This window comes from Oscarella lobularis, chromosome 10 (genome assembly GCF_947507565.1).
Source record: "Oscarella lobularis chromosome 10, ooOscLobu1.1, whole genome shotgun sequence".
Taxonomy (NCBI): Eukaryota; Metazoa; Porifera; class Homoscleromorpha; order Homosclerophorida; family Oscarellidae; genus Oscarella; species Oscarella lobularis.
This window is the reverse complement of record NC_089184.1, coordinates 192,579-210,645: the sequence shown is the minus strand read 5'-3', so window position 1 is coordinate 210,645 and position 18,067 is coordinate 192,579. Positions and strand designations below refer to the sequence as shown.

The 18,067-nt window shown below is 46.3% G+C and overlaps 5 protein-coding genes across 5 annotated transcripts; all 5 read right to left on the bottom strand.

The window, feature by feature from the left end:
* Positions 1 to 19: 19 nt before the first annotated feature.
* Positions 20 to 7,501, bottom strand: LOC136191785 (laminin subunit alpha-1-like). Its single transcript, XM_065980204.1, has 31 exons — positions 7,211 to 7,501; positions 6,906 to 7,151; positions 6,792 to 6,857; positions 6,674 to 6,742; positions 6,251 to 6,620; positions 6,030 to 6,196; positions 5,767 to 5,977; positions 5,358 to 5,716; positions 5,191 to 5,307; positions 4,983 to 5,131; positions 4,798 to 4,936; positions 4,646 to 4,751; positions 4,476 to 4,592; positions 4,246 to 4,428; positions 4,038 to 4,195; positions 3,823 to 3,990; positions 3,617 to 3,768; positions 3,429 to 3,564; positions 2,793 to 3,379; positions 2,592 to 2,745; positions 2,399 to 2,539; positions 2,200 to 2,342; positions 1,943 to 2,143; positions 1,596 to 1,886; positions 1,359 to 1,548; positions 1,134 to 1,304; positions 1,002 to 1,072; positions 864 to 952; positions 639 to 805; positions 357 to 585; positions 20 to 308 (listed from the first exon to the last, which is right to left on the bottom strand). The coding sequence occupies exons 1-31, from the start codon at positions 7,499 to 7,501 to the stop codon at positions 151 to 153; spliced, it is 5,796 nt and encodes a 1,931-aa protein (XP_065836276.1). The 3' UTR covers positions 20 to 150.
* A 48-nt stretch (positions 7,502 to 7,549) lies between these two features.
* LOC136191795 (uncharacterized) lies at positions 7,550 to 8,744 on the bottom strand. Its single transcript, XM_065980217.1, has 7 exons — positions 8,637 to 8,744; positions 8,470 to 8,587; positions 8,253 to 8,420; positions 8,045 to 8,202; positions 7,858 to 7,983; positions 7,734 to 7,803; positions 7,550 to 7,665 (listed from the first exon to the last, which is right to left on the bottom strand). Exons 1-7 carry the CDS (start codon positions 8,742 to 8,744, stop codon positions 7,550 to 7,552), a joined length of 864 nt encoding a protein of 287 aa, XP_065836289.1.
* Positions 8,693 to 11,367, bottom strand: LOC136191789 (interferon-induced GTP-binding protein Mx2-like). The gene is made up of 8 exons (XM_065980210.1): positions 10,400 to 11,367; positions 10,133 to 10,333; positions 9,938 to 10,079; positions 9,812 to 9,890; positions 9,652 to 9,757; positions 9,361 to 9,598; positions 9,179 to 9,309; positions 8,693 to 9,130 (listed from the first exon to the last, which is right to left on the bottom strand). The coding sequence occupies exons 1-8, from the start codon at positions 11,255 to 11,257 to the stop codon at positions 8,876 to 8,878; spliced, it is 2,010 nt and encodes a 669-aa protein (XP_065836282.1). The 5' UTR covers positions 11,258 to 11,367; the 3' UTR covers positions 8,693 to 8,875.
* A 120-nt stretch (positions 11,368 to 11,487) lies between these two features.
* On the bottom strand, positions 11,488 to 13,853 carry LOC136191792 (neuroplastin-like). Its single transcript, XM_065980213.1, has 8 exons — positions 13,694 to 13,853; positions 13,223 to 13,368; positions 13,001 to 13,163; positions 12,578 to 12,949; positions 12,117 to 12,524; positions 11,920 to 12,069; positions 11,841 to 11,868; positions 11,488 to 11,780 (listed from the first exon to the last, which is right to left on the bottom strand). The coding sequence occupies exons 1-8, from the start codon at positions 13,770 to 13,772 to the stop codon at positions 11,684 to 11,686; spliced, it is 1,443 nt and encodes a 480-aa protein (XP_065836285.1). The 5' UTR covers positions 13,773 to 13,853; the 3' UTR covers positions 11,488 to 11,683.
* A 205-nt stretch (positions 13,854 to 14,058) lies between these two features.
* On the bottom strand, positions 14,059 to 18,053 carry LOC136191788 (E3 ubiquitin-protein ligase NEDD4-like). Its single transcript, XM_065980209.1, has 26 exons — positions 17,924 to 18,053; positions 17,789 to 17,871; positions 17,656 to 17,743; positions 17,566 to 17,604; positions 17,465 to 17,515; positions 17,356 to 17,412; positions 17,248 to 17,303; positions 17,088 to 17,191; positions 16,932 to 17,029; positions 16,815 to 16,882; positions 16,438 to 16,756; positions 16,229 to 16,378; positions 16,121 to 16,178; positions 16,007 to 16,065; positions 15,892 to 15,957; positions 15,669 to 15,835; positions 15,537 to 15,605; positions 15,364 to 15,485; positions 15,235 to 15,305; positions 15,011 to 15,180; positions 14,898 to 14,958; positions 14,785 to 14,844; positions 14,623 to 14,730; positions 14,473 to 14,569; positions 14,333 to 14,405; positions 14,059 to 14,274 (listed from the first exon to the last, which is right to left on the bottom strand). The coding sequence occupies exons 1-26, from the start codon at positions 17,987 to 17,989 to the stop codon at positions 14,172 to 14,174; spliced, it is 2,463 nt and encodes an 820-aa protein (XP_065836281.1). The 5' UTR covers positions 17,990 to 18,053; the 3' UTR covers positions 14,059 to 14,171.
* Between the last annotated feature and the right edge of the window lie 14 nt (positions 18,054 to 18,067).

Sequence of the window (18,067 nt, the reverse complement as noted above, 5' to 3'; positions counted from 1 at the left end):
CTTTGACCCTCTTCATGCATTAAACACAGAAGCAAGCTCACATTCAACAGAGAGAGACCTTAGAAACAATGACACTAACTAAAATCGAGTTTGACTTCAAAACAACCAAACCATCCAACAAGACTGAGACGTCACGTACGTGAAACTCCCTTATTGCAGCGGACAGCCTTCAGGCGAAACGCCTACCAATACGGCGTTTTCATCACCGTAGACAGGTGTCACAGTGCGCCCAGCTGCCAGAACCACAGAATCAATGCAGCCTCTGAAAGGCGTAAACGAATCAACGACAGGTCCACGCTTGACAATATCTAATAGAAAAATACAAGTGCTCTTCAATTTTAATAGAGAAAACATACCATCGGGTATGCCGCCAATGAGAATCGGAGCGTAGACGTCCACTCCAGTATTGCCACTTGGTGCCGAATTTTCTGCCCTGAAATTCCCGTCCAGCACAATCGTTCCATTTCGCGTGACTTTTCGAATTTCCAAATCGTGCCACTTGCCGTCGCAAACGTAAACGGGAAGTCGAGCGGTGTCCAACTGGACGACAACTTCATTTCCGCCGTTGTCAAAAGAGAAAATCACCTAAGAGAAAACCAACATCGTCGTCGTCGCGAAGGAGCGCATTTTTTAAATACCAAGCCGTCAAAAATGCCAAGCATTATGTAGTCACTTCTATCGGGGTTGCTCATATAGAGTAGAAGACCCGTTGCGGCGTTCGTGCGGAAGCGCAGCCGTATGGTGAATTCGACGCCCGGTTTCCAGAAGACTCCTGGCGTCGCCGACGTTCGCGACGAGCTATTATCTTAGAGAGTCAAAAACGCCATACAATTGACCTTCTCTGAGAAGACGGCGAGCCTTACAGTAAGACAGATATCCCGAGCCGTCGTAAAAAGCGCCCTGAGTGACGAACTGACGGCACTGGCCAACGCGGCTACTTCGAATAGGGGAGCTAGAGAAAAACTGTGATTTCCGTCAACTACATTTCTTCGCTATCATACGTTATGTCGTATTGCGCTGAAAATCCGTTGAATGTTGGAGTACGAAAGCAGGCTACGGCACTCGGACGACTCTAAGACAATGAAAAATTCCCTTACGGTTCTCCCTAGCTGTCCGCCTCAATAAAAACGTACCTGTTCGCCACCGAGCAAAAGACGACGCGGCACCAATGATTCCGGTGTTCCGCCAATGTAAACTTTTCCATTGACCTGCAATCCAATGAGAGTCGCCGTCGCAGACGGCAACGAGAAGCTCGATTCGTCAACCGTCAACGTAGCGTCCAACCGTAGCCGGCTAACAGTTACCTAGAAAAAAGATTATTAATTAAAATTGCTTCGACGCCGGCCGGTGATTCTCACTCTGTGCCATTCGCCGTCGTTGTACATTGAATTCGTTATCAACTGACGCGGAAGATTGCCGCAGTCGAATGCAAAGCGAACTTTTCCTTCGCGAAGCTCAAGAGCAAAGAAGTCGTTCTGCGAATCTGAGCTCACGTAGAAGAGAACGCCTTCGGCTGAAAAGGTTCGGAATTCCAAAGTCAAAGTCGTTCTGAAAATAACACCATGAGCGCATTCGATCTACCGGCAATTGCTCACCTTCCAGAACGAAAGCCGTTGTCCGGAATGTCGAATTCGAAAAAGCTGTCTCTCTCAAACAGCGTGCCTCGAACGCCACCCAGAATGCTGCTTACATTTTCGGACACACAGGGTGGATTGGTGGGCGGTAGAGTGGGGGCAGGGGGAGTTGTAATATCAGGCTGCGTTGGAGGTAAAGTGCCAGGCTCTGGACCAGGACAGCGTCGCGACTGTACAGGTGGCGACGATGTTGCTGGTGCTCCACAGCCCTGTAAATCAATATTGACGCTTTCCATAAATTCTGTTACCGGGCTATAACCGCAGAAGTGTTAGGAGAGGCTTTGATTGTTCAAATAGTCATCCCTTACTTGTTTTCATTGATTGCGAGGCTTTGGATGCAGCCGACAAATCCGTCCGAGACAGGCATGTCTCTTATAGTGTTTCTCGCCGACATCAATTCACTGTCTGGCATACCACCAACGTATATTTGACCCCCATCGGCATCAAAACCGCGTTCAACGGAAACATTTGCTTGATTCAGCTCATATCCGTCTAGCCAAATTGATAAGCTGGCCAAAAAACGGTTACAAAGCAATGCTATTTACTAAAATGGTTGAATACCTACCTGTTTTCGTTGAGGCTCAATGAAACACTGTGACTTTGGCCATCGTGAACGTAGGCGCCACACGTCGCTATCTTGTGCGTCGTATTCAAAGTGTGAACCATCACAATAAGGTCTCCATTGAATATAGCAACGTAGAAGAAATCCTTTCAAAAAAAAGCGAACGTGAAAGGAAAAACAAACGAAGCGGATAAGCACTGACCTGTGGGTTGTTGCCTCGAGCAAAGAAAAGAATTCCCGACTCCGTCTGAGAGAAAAGTCGCACGGTCAATTGGTTTAGAGTCACGGTAGAATCAACCAATTGACCATAGCCTTGACCCTTGAACGAAAATCTGTCCTCTCTCTGTACACAGACTAATTTATTCAGACATTAACTCCACTTCGCGGCGGCTTACGTCATCTGGGCAAGCGGCGTCAAATTCGACGTTGCGATAATCGACGGCTTCGTCAAAACGAAGACGACTATCGCCGTCACCAAACGTGACGTTTCGGATACACCCACGGTAGTCCTCAATTCCAACGAAGAGAAATTGCACAGCAGGATTAGAACTGTAAAATAATATTATAGTCTCCTTGAGCGCGCGCTTCTTTGTTACCTTGTCACAGTGTCAGGAATACCTCCGACGTACAACTGACTATTTAATGCTGTGAAATCAACGCTTGTCACAAACTGATACCCGCTCAACGCGAATTCATCGTCGATGTCAGCGTTCATCTGGCAAAAACCGTTCGAATAGGTGAGACTGACATTGACAGAATGCCACTTTCTGTTTGCCAACGTCACGTGGCTGGCTTGGACTATTCCAGCCGAGCCACTACCGCAACCAAAGATAAGTAACGGATGATGATTGCGGACTCCAATAGCGAGAAAAGTACGTTGCGAATCATCGGATACAAACAGAAGTTGAGCGGACGCTTGATCGGTGCTGAAAAAAAAGGAGACGGCCGACACGGAGTCGTTCATCACTTGTGGCCTCTTAAGCTCCAAAAAACTGTCTCCGAAGAAATAGGCGCTAAAAACTGGCTGACCCGTCGCATTTCTTTCCGGACACTCATTCCTAGACGAATTGAGTGCGTTGAACTCGGTGTTCTCTGCATCAATTGTCTGACGGTTCAATGTGATTGCGTCTAAAGTGCCAATGAAGCTCGTTTGATTGACGGCGCCTTCTTCGATTGCAACCATCTAAACTCAAGTTCACAAATCGTCGCTTTAGGTGATCTACGCTTCTTACTTCTGGAGAGATTCCACCAAGAACAGCTACTGGTTTCTCTAGCGTCAGCATTCCACTGCCACCCTCCTCTCGCCCGTAGTACGTCGAAGCGGCTCCATTAGGAGTAGAGAGCGTCAGTCCTCCGTAGTGGTAATGCCTAGAAAGAGCGGATGACTACAATCACTGATCTAGGAGCTCAAATTGCTTACCGACTGGCATAGATGTGATACCACTCGCCAGCATTCACGTGTTGATGGTGCCAAATGCGAGCAGCGCTTCGGCCGCCTGAACTGAATCTGAGCAACACGTATCCCGAGACGATTTCCACGGCAAAGAAATGAGGAGACGAAGGAGACACGTCCTAGCAACGGAGAAAGCGTCATAGCAACGGCATTGACAATTCTTTCTGTTGTACCCTATGTTCTCCAATGTAAAGCAGTAATCCGCTCGGCTCGTTCGATTGAAAATAAAAAGACGCTGAAGTGAAACGCGATCCCACTTCAAAACCGTCGTCGGTCACGTTGTTGATTTGATACGACGCTCCAGCGCTCGTTGGACCGAAAACCAATTTCGTTCTCTGACACTAAAGAGACCAATCTACCCAGACGCGCGTACGTTTGCTTGTCTTACGCCTGTTAGGACGGTAGTCTTAAGTATTTCCAATCGAGCTCGCAGACGACTGATATTTCTCTTGACTACATTCGCCGTCCCGTTGTTTTCTCCCACGGTTTTCATAATAGACGAAAGCTGATCTCGCGTGTGATTCAAAAGCCTCGACGCATTGTAATCTTAGACAGACACAAATAAAACAAATAAATTGACAGCTCTGAAACCTCACGTGTTTCCACGGCAATTTCGAATATCTTTGAAGCGTTCTCAGCGACGTTTTCGGCGTTTTTCACTGCGGCTTCTTTCGTAACAAGAACGGAATCAGCATACGTAGTTCGGTTAGAGCAAGTTTCTATGGTCAAAGCAACGCAATCTCGCTTCTCTTGCACCCTGCTCTCTATTTCACTGGGATCTGAAACAGGTAATGTTACGTATCCAAAGTACGCCTGTACTGTAAACCTGGAAGCGCGGCAATAACGTCCGAAACGTTCTTATTTCTCTCTACAGCTAAATCAATATAGATTTTCGCTCCACGGACGGTTGAACTAGCGTTAGGCTTCATTTCAACAACGATATCTGAAAATTAATTCGTTTTGCTGGGAATAAACGTGAACGGATGCACTGCCTACTCTCAACTCTTTCGGTGACATCTGCAGCCAACTCAGATATCATCTCAGCGGCCCCTTTGGATTCTAGAGCGTTTTCATTGAATTTTTTTCCACCAAGATTAACCACCTTTATAGAGGGGTTCCCATGAGCAATCTGTAGGTCTATTTCTTACGTGTTCTGAAGTGTTGCCCTGCAAAGCTTTTGCCTCTTCTGCCCGGCGAATGGCATCTTCAATAGTCGGCGATACGCTCATGTAGCTATCAGCCACGGCAACAGCTACGGCTCCGCGAGGACGACTCCATTCAAAAGTCCTATGGGAGACTCAGCTGAAGCAAAAATACATTATAATAATCCTACTGGCTCATGATGGCACTTTGGGACATGAGCACACTAGCGTGACTGCGTGACTCATTTACTATCGCCTCTGAAGGCATTAAGTTGACTCCTAATATCGTTTCCAAGCTGGACAACGTTTTTTGGACGTTTTCTCTAGTTGCATTTGCCATCTACGTAAAGACTCACTCTCTCTCTCTTCACATTATTTTTCTTTTTATCCGTAACAAACCTCGTACTGGCTTTCAGCAGAGCCCAAGACTTGACGAATATTTTGAGACTCTTGCTCAATATTAGGCAAACTAGCATTGACATCCATAACGATGTTCGTTATCACACTTTCCAAATCCTGAACAATTTGAAATCGATTCAAAAAATCGTTATTCAGCTGCGTCTTACGTCAGTTTCGTTGAGGCGCCTTTCTATCTCGCGAATCCGCTCACTCACAGAAGCAGATATGCTGTTACCATGGGCTACCTCACTCAAAACGCTATCAGAGAGAGCAGAAACTTGCGTCACAGATGCATTCAGCGCATCCAACTCGGAAGAAAATTGAATAGCGTGTTGATATGCCATCTCAGACATATTGAGAGCATTCAAGACATTCGCTTCAATGCCATTGACAGTATTGCGTTCATTGCTGAAATCAACGTTTTGTAATTGTGAGAGGATCATTTCGGCTGAATGCTGCAACGAAGATGCCTCGGCAATTGAGGCATTTACAGATGAAGCGATTTGGTCAATTCTTTGATATATCACTAAGGAATAAACAGCTGTTGAGAAATACTTTTATTAGAACTCGGCCTACTTGTTACACTGGTGACAACTGAAGCTGATAAATTTTTCAAACCCTCGACAGCTGGCTCACGAGAACAGGCCATGTCATACTGTTCTTTGGCGCTCGCGTTTATGAACTTCGCCTTATTTAGCAGAATGAGTGATCTCTCCCAAACGGAAATAGCTGATGAATTCAAATCGGAAACTCTTCTTGGCAAAGCGTTCAAGCGATCAATTTCGACCTGTGAATCAATTTCTTGGCAAACCATGCATTTTTTAAAAAAGATTCGATACCTTTTTAGCGTCAACAGCTTCATCAATCCTATTGATCTCACTCATGTGACTTGCAGTGAGATTGAAAAAATCGTCCGTAAAAGCAGTCACACTAAGGCTTTTCCCAACACCGTTGATTAGATCCTCGAGGTTAGAAAAGCACGACCCATACTTCGAATCGTCGCAATCTAGAAGGAACAGCTAAGAAGGCGTGATCGCTCCAAGAGGACAACGAGTCGTACGTGTACAGTTGGGGAATTCGAATCGAAAGGGCACGCACTCGTCGCATTGTTGTCCAGCGACTCCAGAAAGGCAATAGCACTGCCCCGAATCGGTTCCGTCGCACGTGCTATTGATCGACCCGCGTGCGTCGCACTCGCAACTCGCGCACGCCGAATTCCCGGTGGTGACCACAGCCGATTCGTAGGGCGAACGCGTGAAGTTGACGCGACACGCGTCGCACTGGCGTCCCTCGACGTTCGCCGACGCGCAGTTGCATTGGTAAGGCTCGCTGCCGTTGGCCGCCGTGCACGTCGAAGCGTAGCCGTTGCACGCGCATCTCGCGTCGACTTCGACGCGAGCCAAAGTAAAGAAATCCGAAATGTTAGGAGCCTGTAGAGAGAAAGTCCTTCGTTGCGTCTCCTACCCGGGCTCGCTGTACGCACCACTACTGGTAGGGCCTCTTCGATGAAGCCTTTGAAGCGAATTCGAATTCGACGCGCGGTGACGAAACCCTATGTAGAAAACACATTCGCTTTGTATTCGCCTAAGAGGTGCACTTACAACAAAAGCGACCGAATCGCCTTGGGGTCGTAGATTGCCTTCGTATCCAAACAAGGAAACGTTTACCTGCGAAAAAGACCGTGAGAAAGAAGTATTGTAGTGTTGCGTGTTTACATTCTCGCCGCCCAAGTGGGGCAACTCGGACGCGTAGGAGCGACATAAAACGGTTGTCGCCTCGTCGCCGTAGGCGTCCGCCTTCTCCACGCCGAACAATTCGCCGCAATCGGCATCTGGCGACTCGACGACGTACTCGAGAGCCTCGTAACCGTTTCCGCCGTCCGAACGCATTTTCTCGACGACAATACCACGCGGACGATACGAGTGTCCCATTGTTAGACGAACGCTCGATAATTCGTACGACTAGGAGAGAAGACAAAATAAAATGCTAAGTATGTACTTTCCCATCCGACATTCGTTACGTCGCCTAAATCGATCTCGATGCTGCTCTCGTTTTGTCCTCCTTTCGATTGCCACCACTCGTCGTTGTCTTGCCCGTCGACGACGACGTTGGGTGGATGAGCGTCTTCTGGGATCAAAGCATTGCAGGTGGCTTCCTTTCCTAATTGAGGATCGTAGTAGACTTCGGCAGGATCGCCGCACGTGTCGTCTGACACCGCTGTCAACGTGGTAAGGATTTCGCTCGGCGGAAACTGCTGCGCTGTAGCGCAAACAAGCAGCGCGAGGACAAAGACACGTTCACGGACGCCCATGACGAGCGGAAAATGATCCTTCGGTATTTGGCTCACACAATAGCTCTCCTACTTCAGCCAATCAGCTTCACTTCCGTTTACGTACATCACGGAAGCAAGAAGGAAGGACTCGATTGATATAAGCCAAAAGGGTCGGGGGTCGTCCTTCATTGAAACGGTACAAACTTATAAGCAACAAACGAGCAAAGACGATGATCACCAATCTCGTTTGTGCAGACGAGCAAAGACTTACCGTCGTCGCATAGCAACGCGGGTATATTCGCCGTGCCGCCGACCGTCGACTCCACAGTCAATATAACAGACTAAAAAAATGACCACTGATATATTTATTAGTACGTAAGGAATCATCGTCGTACATTGCCCTCGATGTTGTAATATCCGCGTTTGAAATGATTGGCAAAAAATTGGGCAAGAGCTTCTTTACACGGTGCGTCGTTGTCCCACAAATCCGGCAACGAAGCGCCGCGAAGGGCAAAGGAAAACTGAAAAAAAAAACGACGGATTTTCCTAATTGATGTATCTACTATGAGAACGTTTCTTTACTTTTGCCTGAGTCAAAATGTCGTGTTTTGCTCGAACGACGACAAGTTTCAATTTTTGCCCGTCGCCCCCATCGTCTTGATTGCGGAAGATGAACGCTTTTGATTCCTCCAAATTGACGTAGAATCCGTCTCGTCGCAGTACGTTCGACGGTTCGGGTTCTGAAATTAAATTTTGAAATTTTTTCTTCTCCCGCACGGCTTGTTCTCGCCTTTCTCAGCTCTTTTCGTTTCCAATATCTTATCGATTTCGTCTACTAAGTCAGTCAGTAGAAAATAGCGAGCTTCCTCTTGCACCGCCTCGACGTCGACGTTGGGAGGAATGAAAAGACGGCGTGTGCGGAGATAGTGGAGAATTGGCAAGAAATATTCTCCAGTTCCTTCGATCGTCGATTCGTTGAGAAAGATAGCAACGCTTGCTTTACTTACTGTCGATGAACAAGGCTCCACCTTCGTCCTGTGTCGTTGGAAGACGTTGCGAGAGGAGGGAAGAAAAGAAGCTGTTCGGATGCGAGAGCAGCGTCGATTCGGTCGTGACGTACACAACCTGTCGTGGTGCAAAGTAGAATTAGCGCAAAACAACTCGGCCGGCTTACTCCGCCGACGTTCAGCTTCACGATGCCGTCCGAAGACATGACGAATAATCCGGGAATCAAGTCGATCACGAGCTCAATGACACCATGAAATTTGACATACATTGACATACGATACAGTACATCATTGAAACGAATCAGTCGATCACGTGCTCTCCATTACGTCAGATTGACACCGACATTTGACATGCCTTTCACATACGATACATCATGAAAAATGAAGTCAAAACAACGTTTTAACATTAACGGCCATACCTCTGCAGAATCCATTCGCCTTTCTTCAATCGTTGTACTTTGTCTTGAAGCCTCTGTCGTCTATCTTCTATATCAGGCGATTCGACAACCAACTTCTCAGGAGGAATCCAATCGTCGTCGTCTTCCGGCGGCTTGATGACTATTTCACTAATCAGCCTACTTCCCAAATTCTTGCTGAAGCACGTCACAAGCCGATAATAAACGGTCTTAGGAATTGAATCGCTCAGTCTTGCACGTACAATCTTGCAAAGAAATGTTAGATATCAGACATCCTATTTGTGTACTGCTACCTTGAAATACTGCTCCAACTTCATAAGAATAGCTTTGGCATCTTCGTCATGTCGAAAAATATCCGTCGGCTTTTCAGCCCTGACGAGTCGCGTCAATTCAGTATCAAACATACTAGTGCTCATTACTTGACCTATTAATTGTTACATAAAAAGAAAGTAAATCTACCTATGCGTAACAGTACCTTCTGGAAGGTTCTTTGCCTGACTTGGGTCTGCGCCAGCGACTAAAAGAGCTTGACGAAGCAGCCCAACAAAGTTGGGATCTTGAGTGTACACCCACTGCTCTTTTTCAAACGTAATTTCAATGTCATCCAAAGCTTTATCTCGTTGCTCAGAAAGATAAGAATCGACTTTTGTTTGAATTCGTTCTTTTAGCGGCGGAAACTGGCCAAAATGTTGCTCGGCCAATCTGAACGATGTCTAACCCGCCAATAAATGTTTGACTGTATTTTTATATAAGCTTAGATGATCACCTGATACACACACTCATAGACTTCTCCTACAAGCGCTTTTGCAGCTGGTAGCATTTTCAGCACTGCTTCAATAGACAACTGGCGAAAAACTTCAAAGGAAGGGAATCTAAAAATGAAAAGTCGTATTCGCTGTACCGTCCAAGTTTTAATAACATATTACGTTGGTAACTCTCGACCGCGACCTTCCCTAAGCCTCTGCTGAATTATTTGAAGACATTCATCTGCTTCTTCAGCAGGACCTTTAGAGAATTAATGTTGCGGAAATGCTTGTTTCTAGATCACTCACCAGGTTGCAGTTTCTCCGTGGCTGCCATGAACTCACTTGAATGCAAATGAATAATTGCATACAATTTGTCTTCCTTTGACAGACTGCTGTTGTAAAATCCTGCTCCAGCGTTTTTGACGTCAGACCCATAAACATCCAATGCCTAAATTAGTATGTAGCTTGTTATCTTGATTTCTCCCTTTCTCTTAGACTGACTTTAATCAAATGCTGTGCTTGATTTTCTGGTGGAGGATTCCCAAGATCTCTCAAATCCTCGTCTGTTTCTCTGCGCAGATCGGCAACGGACTTTTTCAACCTTGGAAGTTGTTTTTGAATTTGAGTCACCAATTGGCGAGTCAACTTTCGAGACAAATTGTCTATGCCAGCTTTTCCCTCCGACGCAAGGAGAGAAAAGTGCTGTCAGCAATCAGAACGTAAGGATATGCATGCACCTAATAATTCAAACCAACGTAACCAACTAACCTCGTTAAAACGAAAAAATCGCTTCTCCTCTTCCAAAGCTTCCTTGAGACTCATGTCACCATCAATATTCATTTGAGAGCGACACTTGACGAGGGTAAAGCCTAGCTTCAACTTGAAGCTTGACTTATTACGAGCAATTTCCACTATGCTACGTTCGGTTCCCCTGTCCACGAGATCCGGCTTCGTCAAAACCCCAACTGTCCTGAGACCGTCAGGATCGACTTCTTTTGCCATTTTGAGTGCCTCCGTCGTTGCTATGTCGACGTTGGAAGGAATGACGCATAGAATAATCGTATCTTCGTTTTTAATGTAGTGATTGATGAGGGTTTTGATCTGTTCTTCGATGTTCTCAGCTTGTCCTTCACCGGCTATTCGCGCAATACCAGGCAAGTCAATCAGCGTGAGATTCGGTACATCTACTGCTTCGACTTCAAGAAGCAGCGTCTGATCTGTGCAAATGTTTCTTCCATTGCCTGCTGCTTCATTCTGAGCCTCTTCAACGGCAACGTGAACCTCCTCGGGTCTATGAAGACTTCTTTCTACGACGTCGTTTTCGCCTCTTCTCTTGAAAGTGAGCCGAGCCTTCCAAGCAGCTCCGTCATCTTGTTCGTTATCCTGATCTGCCTTGAGCTTTTTCATTCGCAGTTCGAGAGCACATCTCGTCACTATGCCCGTTCCTCGAGGAAGCTGGATACCGCAAATGGCTTCGAGAACAGAACTCTTCCCGCTACTCTGATCTCCTATGACAACAACGCTGGGCAGACTAATGTCTTCGCTTAGCCCTGCGGATCGCAGGGAGTCTATGACGTCGATGAGTGGCCTCACTTGACGGTCAAACTCGTCACAAATACCAGCCATTGTATATTACTGTCTCGTTTGCAGAGTAATCAATTACGTCATGCCTAATTATAGCGGGGGAATTTTGGGGAAAGCTTTGGGTCACCCGGAAAATCAAAATCAGCCAAATTTTTAGATAATGATTTTTTTCTCTTGCAACCCCCATCCTACTGATGTCCTGTACCTGTCAAGATACACAATACTTTCCTACAAAGACAAACTAAAATTTAGTGACGACGTGTTTTCTTAACTAAGTGAATAGAAACCACCCTCGTTTATTCTTATTACATGTACATCTCATGCACCCAGCGCCCACTCCCCGTCCGTGATAAGATAGAGGCGGTACCAGGAACACGTCGGCATACGAACAAAGAAGAACCGAGCCCACTCAAACGAAATTGCGCCTAACTTTACAAACATCATGTACACTCTACACCTCATACAGCGTTAGGCAGCAGATTCCGTCATAGCTTCTGATTTAGACGTGAGAGTCTTTCGTGGAACGACGCCGCCCTGCCTGTCCGAAAAGAACGAATCGTCAGTTCTGACGAAGAAAAGAGAGACGCATGTCAAAAAGGCTGCGAAAAAGAGACGTTACGTGTACCTAGTCGTCGGCGATTTGCTCCCAGTCTCTATAGAAGATCATAGAGTCCTTTTTTTAATTGAAAAAGGCGTTTACTGACCGCGCATCGATTGCTCCTGCTCGAGCTTCCGTTTCTGCAATTTCTTCTTCTTCCTCTTCGTCTCGATGACCTCGCCAACGGAAACGGCAATAACGAGGAGAATGATCTCGACGACAATCCCAATCGCCGGCCACAAGGGACGCAATCGACCTAAAGAACAATAGAAAAAGGGAGAAATTTCCATTGTTTTCGCTTACTGTGAACTCGCAGCATTGTCTCATTACTCGCATTACGACTTCCAATGATGATTCCAACGCACTTGTACGTTCCCGCCATTTCGCCGTCGATATCGTCGAGGATTAACTTCTCCGTCACCGTCCAATCATTCGCCGAGTGCCGTCGCGTTTGCGTGACAATCGACTGACGGCAGTCTCGAAAGACGCAGTTGTCGACTCGACAGACGGGCTGGTAATCGTCGACGCTGTTATTCGTTGCGTCGAGCGGATGAATGCATTGGGACGCGATGACGATCGTCTTGTCGTTGAGGAACCAACGAAGTTTCGGCATCGGATAGCCGCGTACCGTGCATTGAAACGACATGGAATCGCCAGTGAGAACAGTCGTTCGAACGTCTTTGGTCAAATTCGAAGCAACGAAGGGAGGAGCTAAAAACGAACATTTTTAATATTTGAGAAGATGAATTTTCGTTGCTATTTACCTTGAACTTCTATTGTTGCGTTGCTTCCTCCCGTCGACACGCACGAATAGTCGCCAGCCAATGCACGTTGACTATTGTAAAAGATCAAACTCGATTGACGCAATGTCTCTTCAATGACTATGAAAGTCGGATATTCGAGGCCGACTTGAACGGTAGATGTATTAGGCATGGATTTGAGTTGCATTCCGTTGGGTGAAAACCACTTAATTTGCTCTGATGGATTCGCCACTGAGCAACTAATCGTCGTCGTTCCGTTGATATTCAACGAAACGACGTCGACGACACTATCAAGCAAAGTTTCCTTTCGAGTAGACGGCGGCGTAACGACGACGACGTCGGCAGTGGCGACTTCTTCCGTTCTAACTACATCGCCTAGAAAAAAAATACAAAAAAAAATCGAATGAAGAAACTTTAGTTTCCAACTTGGTCCTGGCGTTGTTGGCTTGACGACGGTGAGCACGAGGGAACGTCTTAGAGTGCTGCTACTGGTGTTCTTTAGTTGACACGTATACACGCCACTATCGGATTCGACGACGCGATTGATTGTTAATGTCGATTCCAAGCCGCTATCGCCCGGGCTGCCGACCTGAAGCGAGAAACCAATCGCGCTTCGATTCGTCGTCGCGATTCCTTAGCTCGTCTCACCCGAAAACGCGAAAAACTCGAGCCTTGAACGAGTTGATCGCCTTGAAACCACTCGATTGTGGACTCGGTTTTCGCTACGCACTTCAAATCGACTGAAGCGCCCACCGTGGCAGTCGTATTCGGCGTCAGCGATTCGAATTGGAGCCCTAAGAACCGGAAGAGTCGAGTCACTTCACCTTTGCTACTTCGCCCGCCTCCTCCCCCCCAACGATGTTATAAGGGGGGAGCGCGCATGAGTCGCTGTCTTCGCTAGATGTGCGCGAGCACGTTTTTCGCCTAGGCTAATCGTTCGAGTCGTCTGGTAACGCGTGGCGCCGCGAAAAAAAGCGAACGGGGGGAGAGCGCGGTCAATTGCGCAGCCGCGTGCCACGCCAATCATTTGTCATTCGTTTGCGATCGTCGTCGACGTCGGACTTTTGCTTCTTCGGCGGTTTTTTCGCCCGCGAAGCGAGTCGACGGTTTTTCACTCACCGGTTGCGAGATAGGGCGCGATTGCGATCGTCGCCGTTAGGACGATTTGCCACGTCGCTAGTGCTTTCCTAAATTCCATTGCGATGCGCTGCCGCCAGTTCAAGCCGAATCTCTCTAAAACTAATCTCTCTCGCCCGAGCAACTCTCGTATGACGACGAGGACGCATGCGCATTGTCGATGCAATCAATCCTGGCCGCGGCGTTTCGAGGATTTGACATTTTTTGATTCTCTAATCGTCTCTTTGACGACCTTTGCGCACCTGTTTTTACAGGATTAACGCGTTGAGTCCAAAGTGCTAATTTCGTCCACCTTGTCGGCAATTTTTCACGTCGACCCAACAGGGAATACGTAATTAATAAGACGTACATCACGTCATATGATTGGGGTTAGATAAGTGTGTATTAATTAAAATTCCTACATCTTACAAAGCTAATGCAGTACCATCACATATTTACATTGCTTATAAACATCTAGGCACTAGTCGACGCCTTCAAAACCTTCGCAGTTTTCGACAGCGAGTCGAAGCTTTTCCCTCAGGACGTGGTATGACTGATAGGGCGGCAAGTCGAGTCGATTAAAACTAGAGGCTTGCTTGTCCAACCAGGCCAATGTGAATATTTATTATAGTCTAGTCTTACCATGTGTGAGCTCGAGGTAATGCCGATACTGTACCGGTCCTTTCGACGCAAAATCTCTGCGGACCGTTGCTTCCTAAATAAATAAATAAATAAATAAATATCATTGTATCCTCTACGAGATTGATTTCGCTTCTGCAAACCGTAAAGTTCAGCAAATCCGTTCATAGGAACTCGAGATGTGCCTGTGATGAATTGAAGAAGACGATGCTGCAGTTCTGTATCAAAAGACTCGATAGCCTGCAATTGAGACAGTAGTCAGATTTTGTCCGAAGCAGTACTGACTTCCTCACCTTCCATAGCCAAATGATAATAGGATGCCGATCCGAATAACCGCCTTTGTACACTGTGTGTTTGCGCCAGTCCTTCAAATCAATTTCTCCCAATCCACATAGCAAATACTAGATAGAAGAAAGTGGCTAAATAATCGTTTGAGTGTGTGTGCACATTCTCACTTCAATTTCTCTCTCGTCGAACATTTTTAGCAATTGAAACGGAATCAATTCGTGAAACCCCTTTGAAACAGATCTCAAAACCAGTAGAATAAACGACGCCTAATCAATAATACGTCCAAAAACGCCTTCATCTGCCGCTCCACTCTCTGACAAAATCGCCACTGAATGACGAGACTAGTAGCAAAAAATTTTTCCCTAACGATTGACGTCATAGTTTTGCACTCACTTGACGTATTCCTTCTTATTGGCTTCAGTCACAGGAATCTGGGCCCCGCCCGGCTTCAGATCCATATTCTGCATCTGACCAAACAATTCCGACTCGACTTGAAACGTAAGATCGAGGCATTGGGGATCGTTTTCTAGTATCCATCTCAAGCTATTATAATACTCGGTATCCTAAACCCCCAACAGGTGTACTCTACAGAATTGATTAATTATTTTATTGCATACCACAGCTTCCATATCAGCTAAAGTGATTTTTTTCTTCAACATCATTTTATAGAAAGGACGCACGAAAAAGGCTAGATCCCCAACGAAAGAGATCAGAATCTAAGGATCGACTGCGTATGAAAGGTGTACCGTCAATTAATTTCCCATGAAAAACGGCCATGCCGCAAACGCGACCAATAAATTTGAAATACTTGAGGTGATCCTCGTTGCACAATCCCGAATTCGGATTGATTTGAAGAGTGTAATTATCACTAATAATCAAAAAAATCGAATATTAGAAACGGACACAATGACCTGCTCACCTTGCCGAATATTCAAATAATCCGTAGTACGGATTAAACATCGCTTTTGATAACAAGAAAAACCATTCACTATATATATATATATATAATACATATAATCGGTTTGATTATTTAATCATTTTTCATCTTCACCGAGATACTCCTCCGTAATCTAATCCCTTTTCGCCGTCAAATTCGACCCACAAGCGAGCCTTGAGCAATTTCATCCGATGCGGCGCTAGGCTCATGATGACGTTAAATGAATCCTCAAATATATGAGTTCGTTTCACGGGGATATCAAACTTATTCGGAGTTCCGTGCTAAAAGAGACGCCAAATCTCCCCCGACAACGTAAACAGCGCTAGCCTTATCTCACCGGCTTTCTCAGCTGAGATCTGAGATAGTCGTACTTTCTCTTATAATCTCGCGAGTACTCCAACGCCTGCAAAAAATCATAGACCCAATATGTTTTTTTATATTGGAGATGTTACTTTCGCTGGCGATGCTTTTATCTCTAATCGCGGGTCTTCCCACTGCGTCGAGTGAGTGTCTAAAAAAAGAAGTCAAAATTCAAAAGAAAGCAGAGGGCGATTCGCAAGTCGTACTGTGATCAATGAAAAAATAGCGTTCTGACTGCTCGTGAAAGCGAATTTCCCAGCCAGCCTAAAGAGAATGATCGTCGATTCTCTTCAATTTCTTATCATTATTTTTACCAGCAATGGAGGAAGACTAGGATCATATGGATTGTGACCTTTCGGCTTTTTTCCAGTCGGCGCACCGCCGCCGCTGGGGGAACGACTCGTGGATTTTCTCTTGGGCCATTCGAGTCGAACGCCAGACGGAGGCTTCACGCGCGGATCATCCTAGAAAACAAGAAAAAAGGATTATGTATATACATATTAAGTTCTATAGGTCGTCTTACCCAAGTCGTAATTTTTCGATTATGATCAATGAAGAATTTTTTTCCTCGCTCTGAAGTTCTCTCTTCCCAACCGAGAGGCAGCGACTGGCGATCAGGGGCGGCATGATCAAGAGTCGACATTGACGATGACGATCTGGGCTGTTCCGCCGCTCTCGCTTCTTCCACTGTCAAGACGGCAAAGTCTTCGCTGACCACCGTCTCCGGCAATTCTTCGTCCGGTTCTCGGTCCGAATCCATGCTGATGTGGCGTCGATAGTTGTGCTCCAAACTGGCGACCATTTCCCGTTGAAGTTCGCGAATCGACGCCGGACGTTCCATCCTAAAAGAAAAAGAAAACTATGTAAATGAGGTATCTGTGTGTGCCGTCAAAAGCGAACCTGCTGGGCCTTTCTAACTGAGTTCTCCTCGTTCTATGCTCGACGTAATAGACTCGTCCATTCACGTCCTAATACGGTTACGTTTAATCTGATAAACTAGAATGCATATTGACTTACGAAACGTTCTTCCCATCCTTCTGGTAGTGGCTCCGTTTCCTCCAAATTGATGACTTCCCAGTCTTCAGTATGACCACTACCGTTCGCGGTGTTTTGATCTTAAAGGAACGCAAATCATAAGAAGGGTATTATCTCCTCTCTTTCTCTATCTCAGACCACTATTTCCTTCAGGGGAAGTGGGCCACGGCATAGTCACCAGCCCTTCCTGATTGACGTAGAACAGCTTGACAATCAAACTGCCTCGCACGCGCGATTTTCGACTAAAAGCGGCCCATTATCAATAAAATTCCATCAGTGGTTACGCATCAAATTTTGCCTTCGTTGTCGTAGTTCAAATTTCAGCTCATGTAATCCAAGAATGCTATCCTCCGTCTGTGCATACATTCATATGATTTTTAAATTAAAAATATCTAAAATTTCTTACCGGTATGCGATGATCATTGAGAGCGATTTCCGCCTGGCCAAGGAAATCGTCTCGAGTCTAAAAATAGATTTCCAGATTCCATTGCGATGTTACGCGGCGACAAACTCACGAGCCTGTTTTCGTCGAAAACCTCGAATTTGAGCCCATTTTCAGGTTTCACCTACATAGGATCTAGAGATGCTTCGAGGAGAGCGACAAGGGGGAAAGTACCCGGAAGAAAAACGACGTATTCCACACGGGATTGAGCGTCTAAAGGGCAAAAATGGAGAACCGAATGTCTTGTGTATCTCCTGTCTCTACTTTCTTCACGGTTGGCGTTCGAACGGCCCCGATTTGACCGAGACTGTGCGTTCGGCCCCTCAGGAGCCGAATTCTCACGTACGGATCGCTACGTCAAAATCTAACTATCTAACTATCTTTGTTTCTTTTTTACCTTGCTCCGAAGATGTCCTTCTTTGCCAATTGCTCGCCGCGAACGACGATCACTCGAAGCTTTCGCGTACCGGGCTCCGATCGCTATACACGGAACGATTGTACGCCTTTTTCAGGTTCTAAGCGATTCTCTTACTGAATAGCCGTGCGTGACAGCGACCGTAGGCAATGGAGAGGCTCTCTGCTGCATCATCGCCTGCATAATCACACCCAAATAGGATCACGTGAATCCACCTTCCTTTGGCGTTGATATTCATAACGAGGTCGCGGGGAAAATATT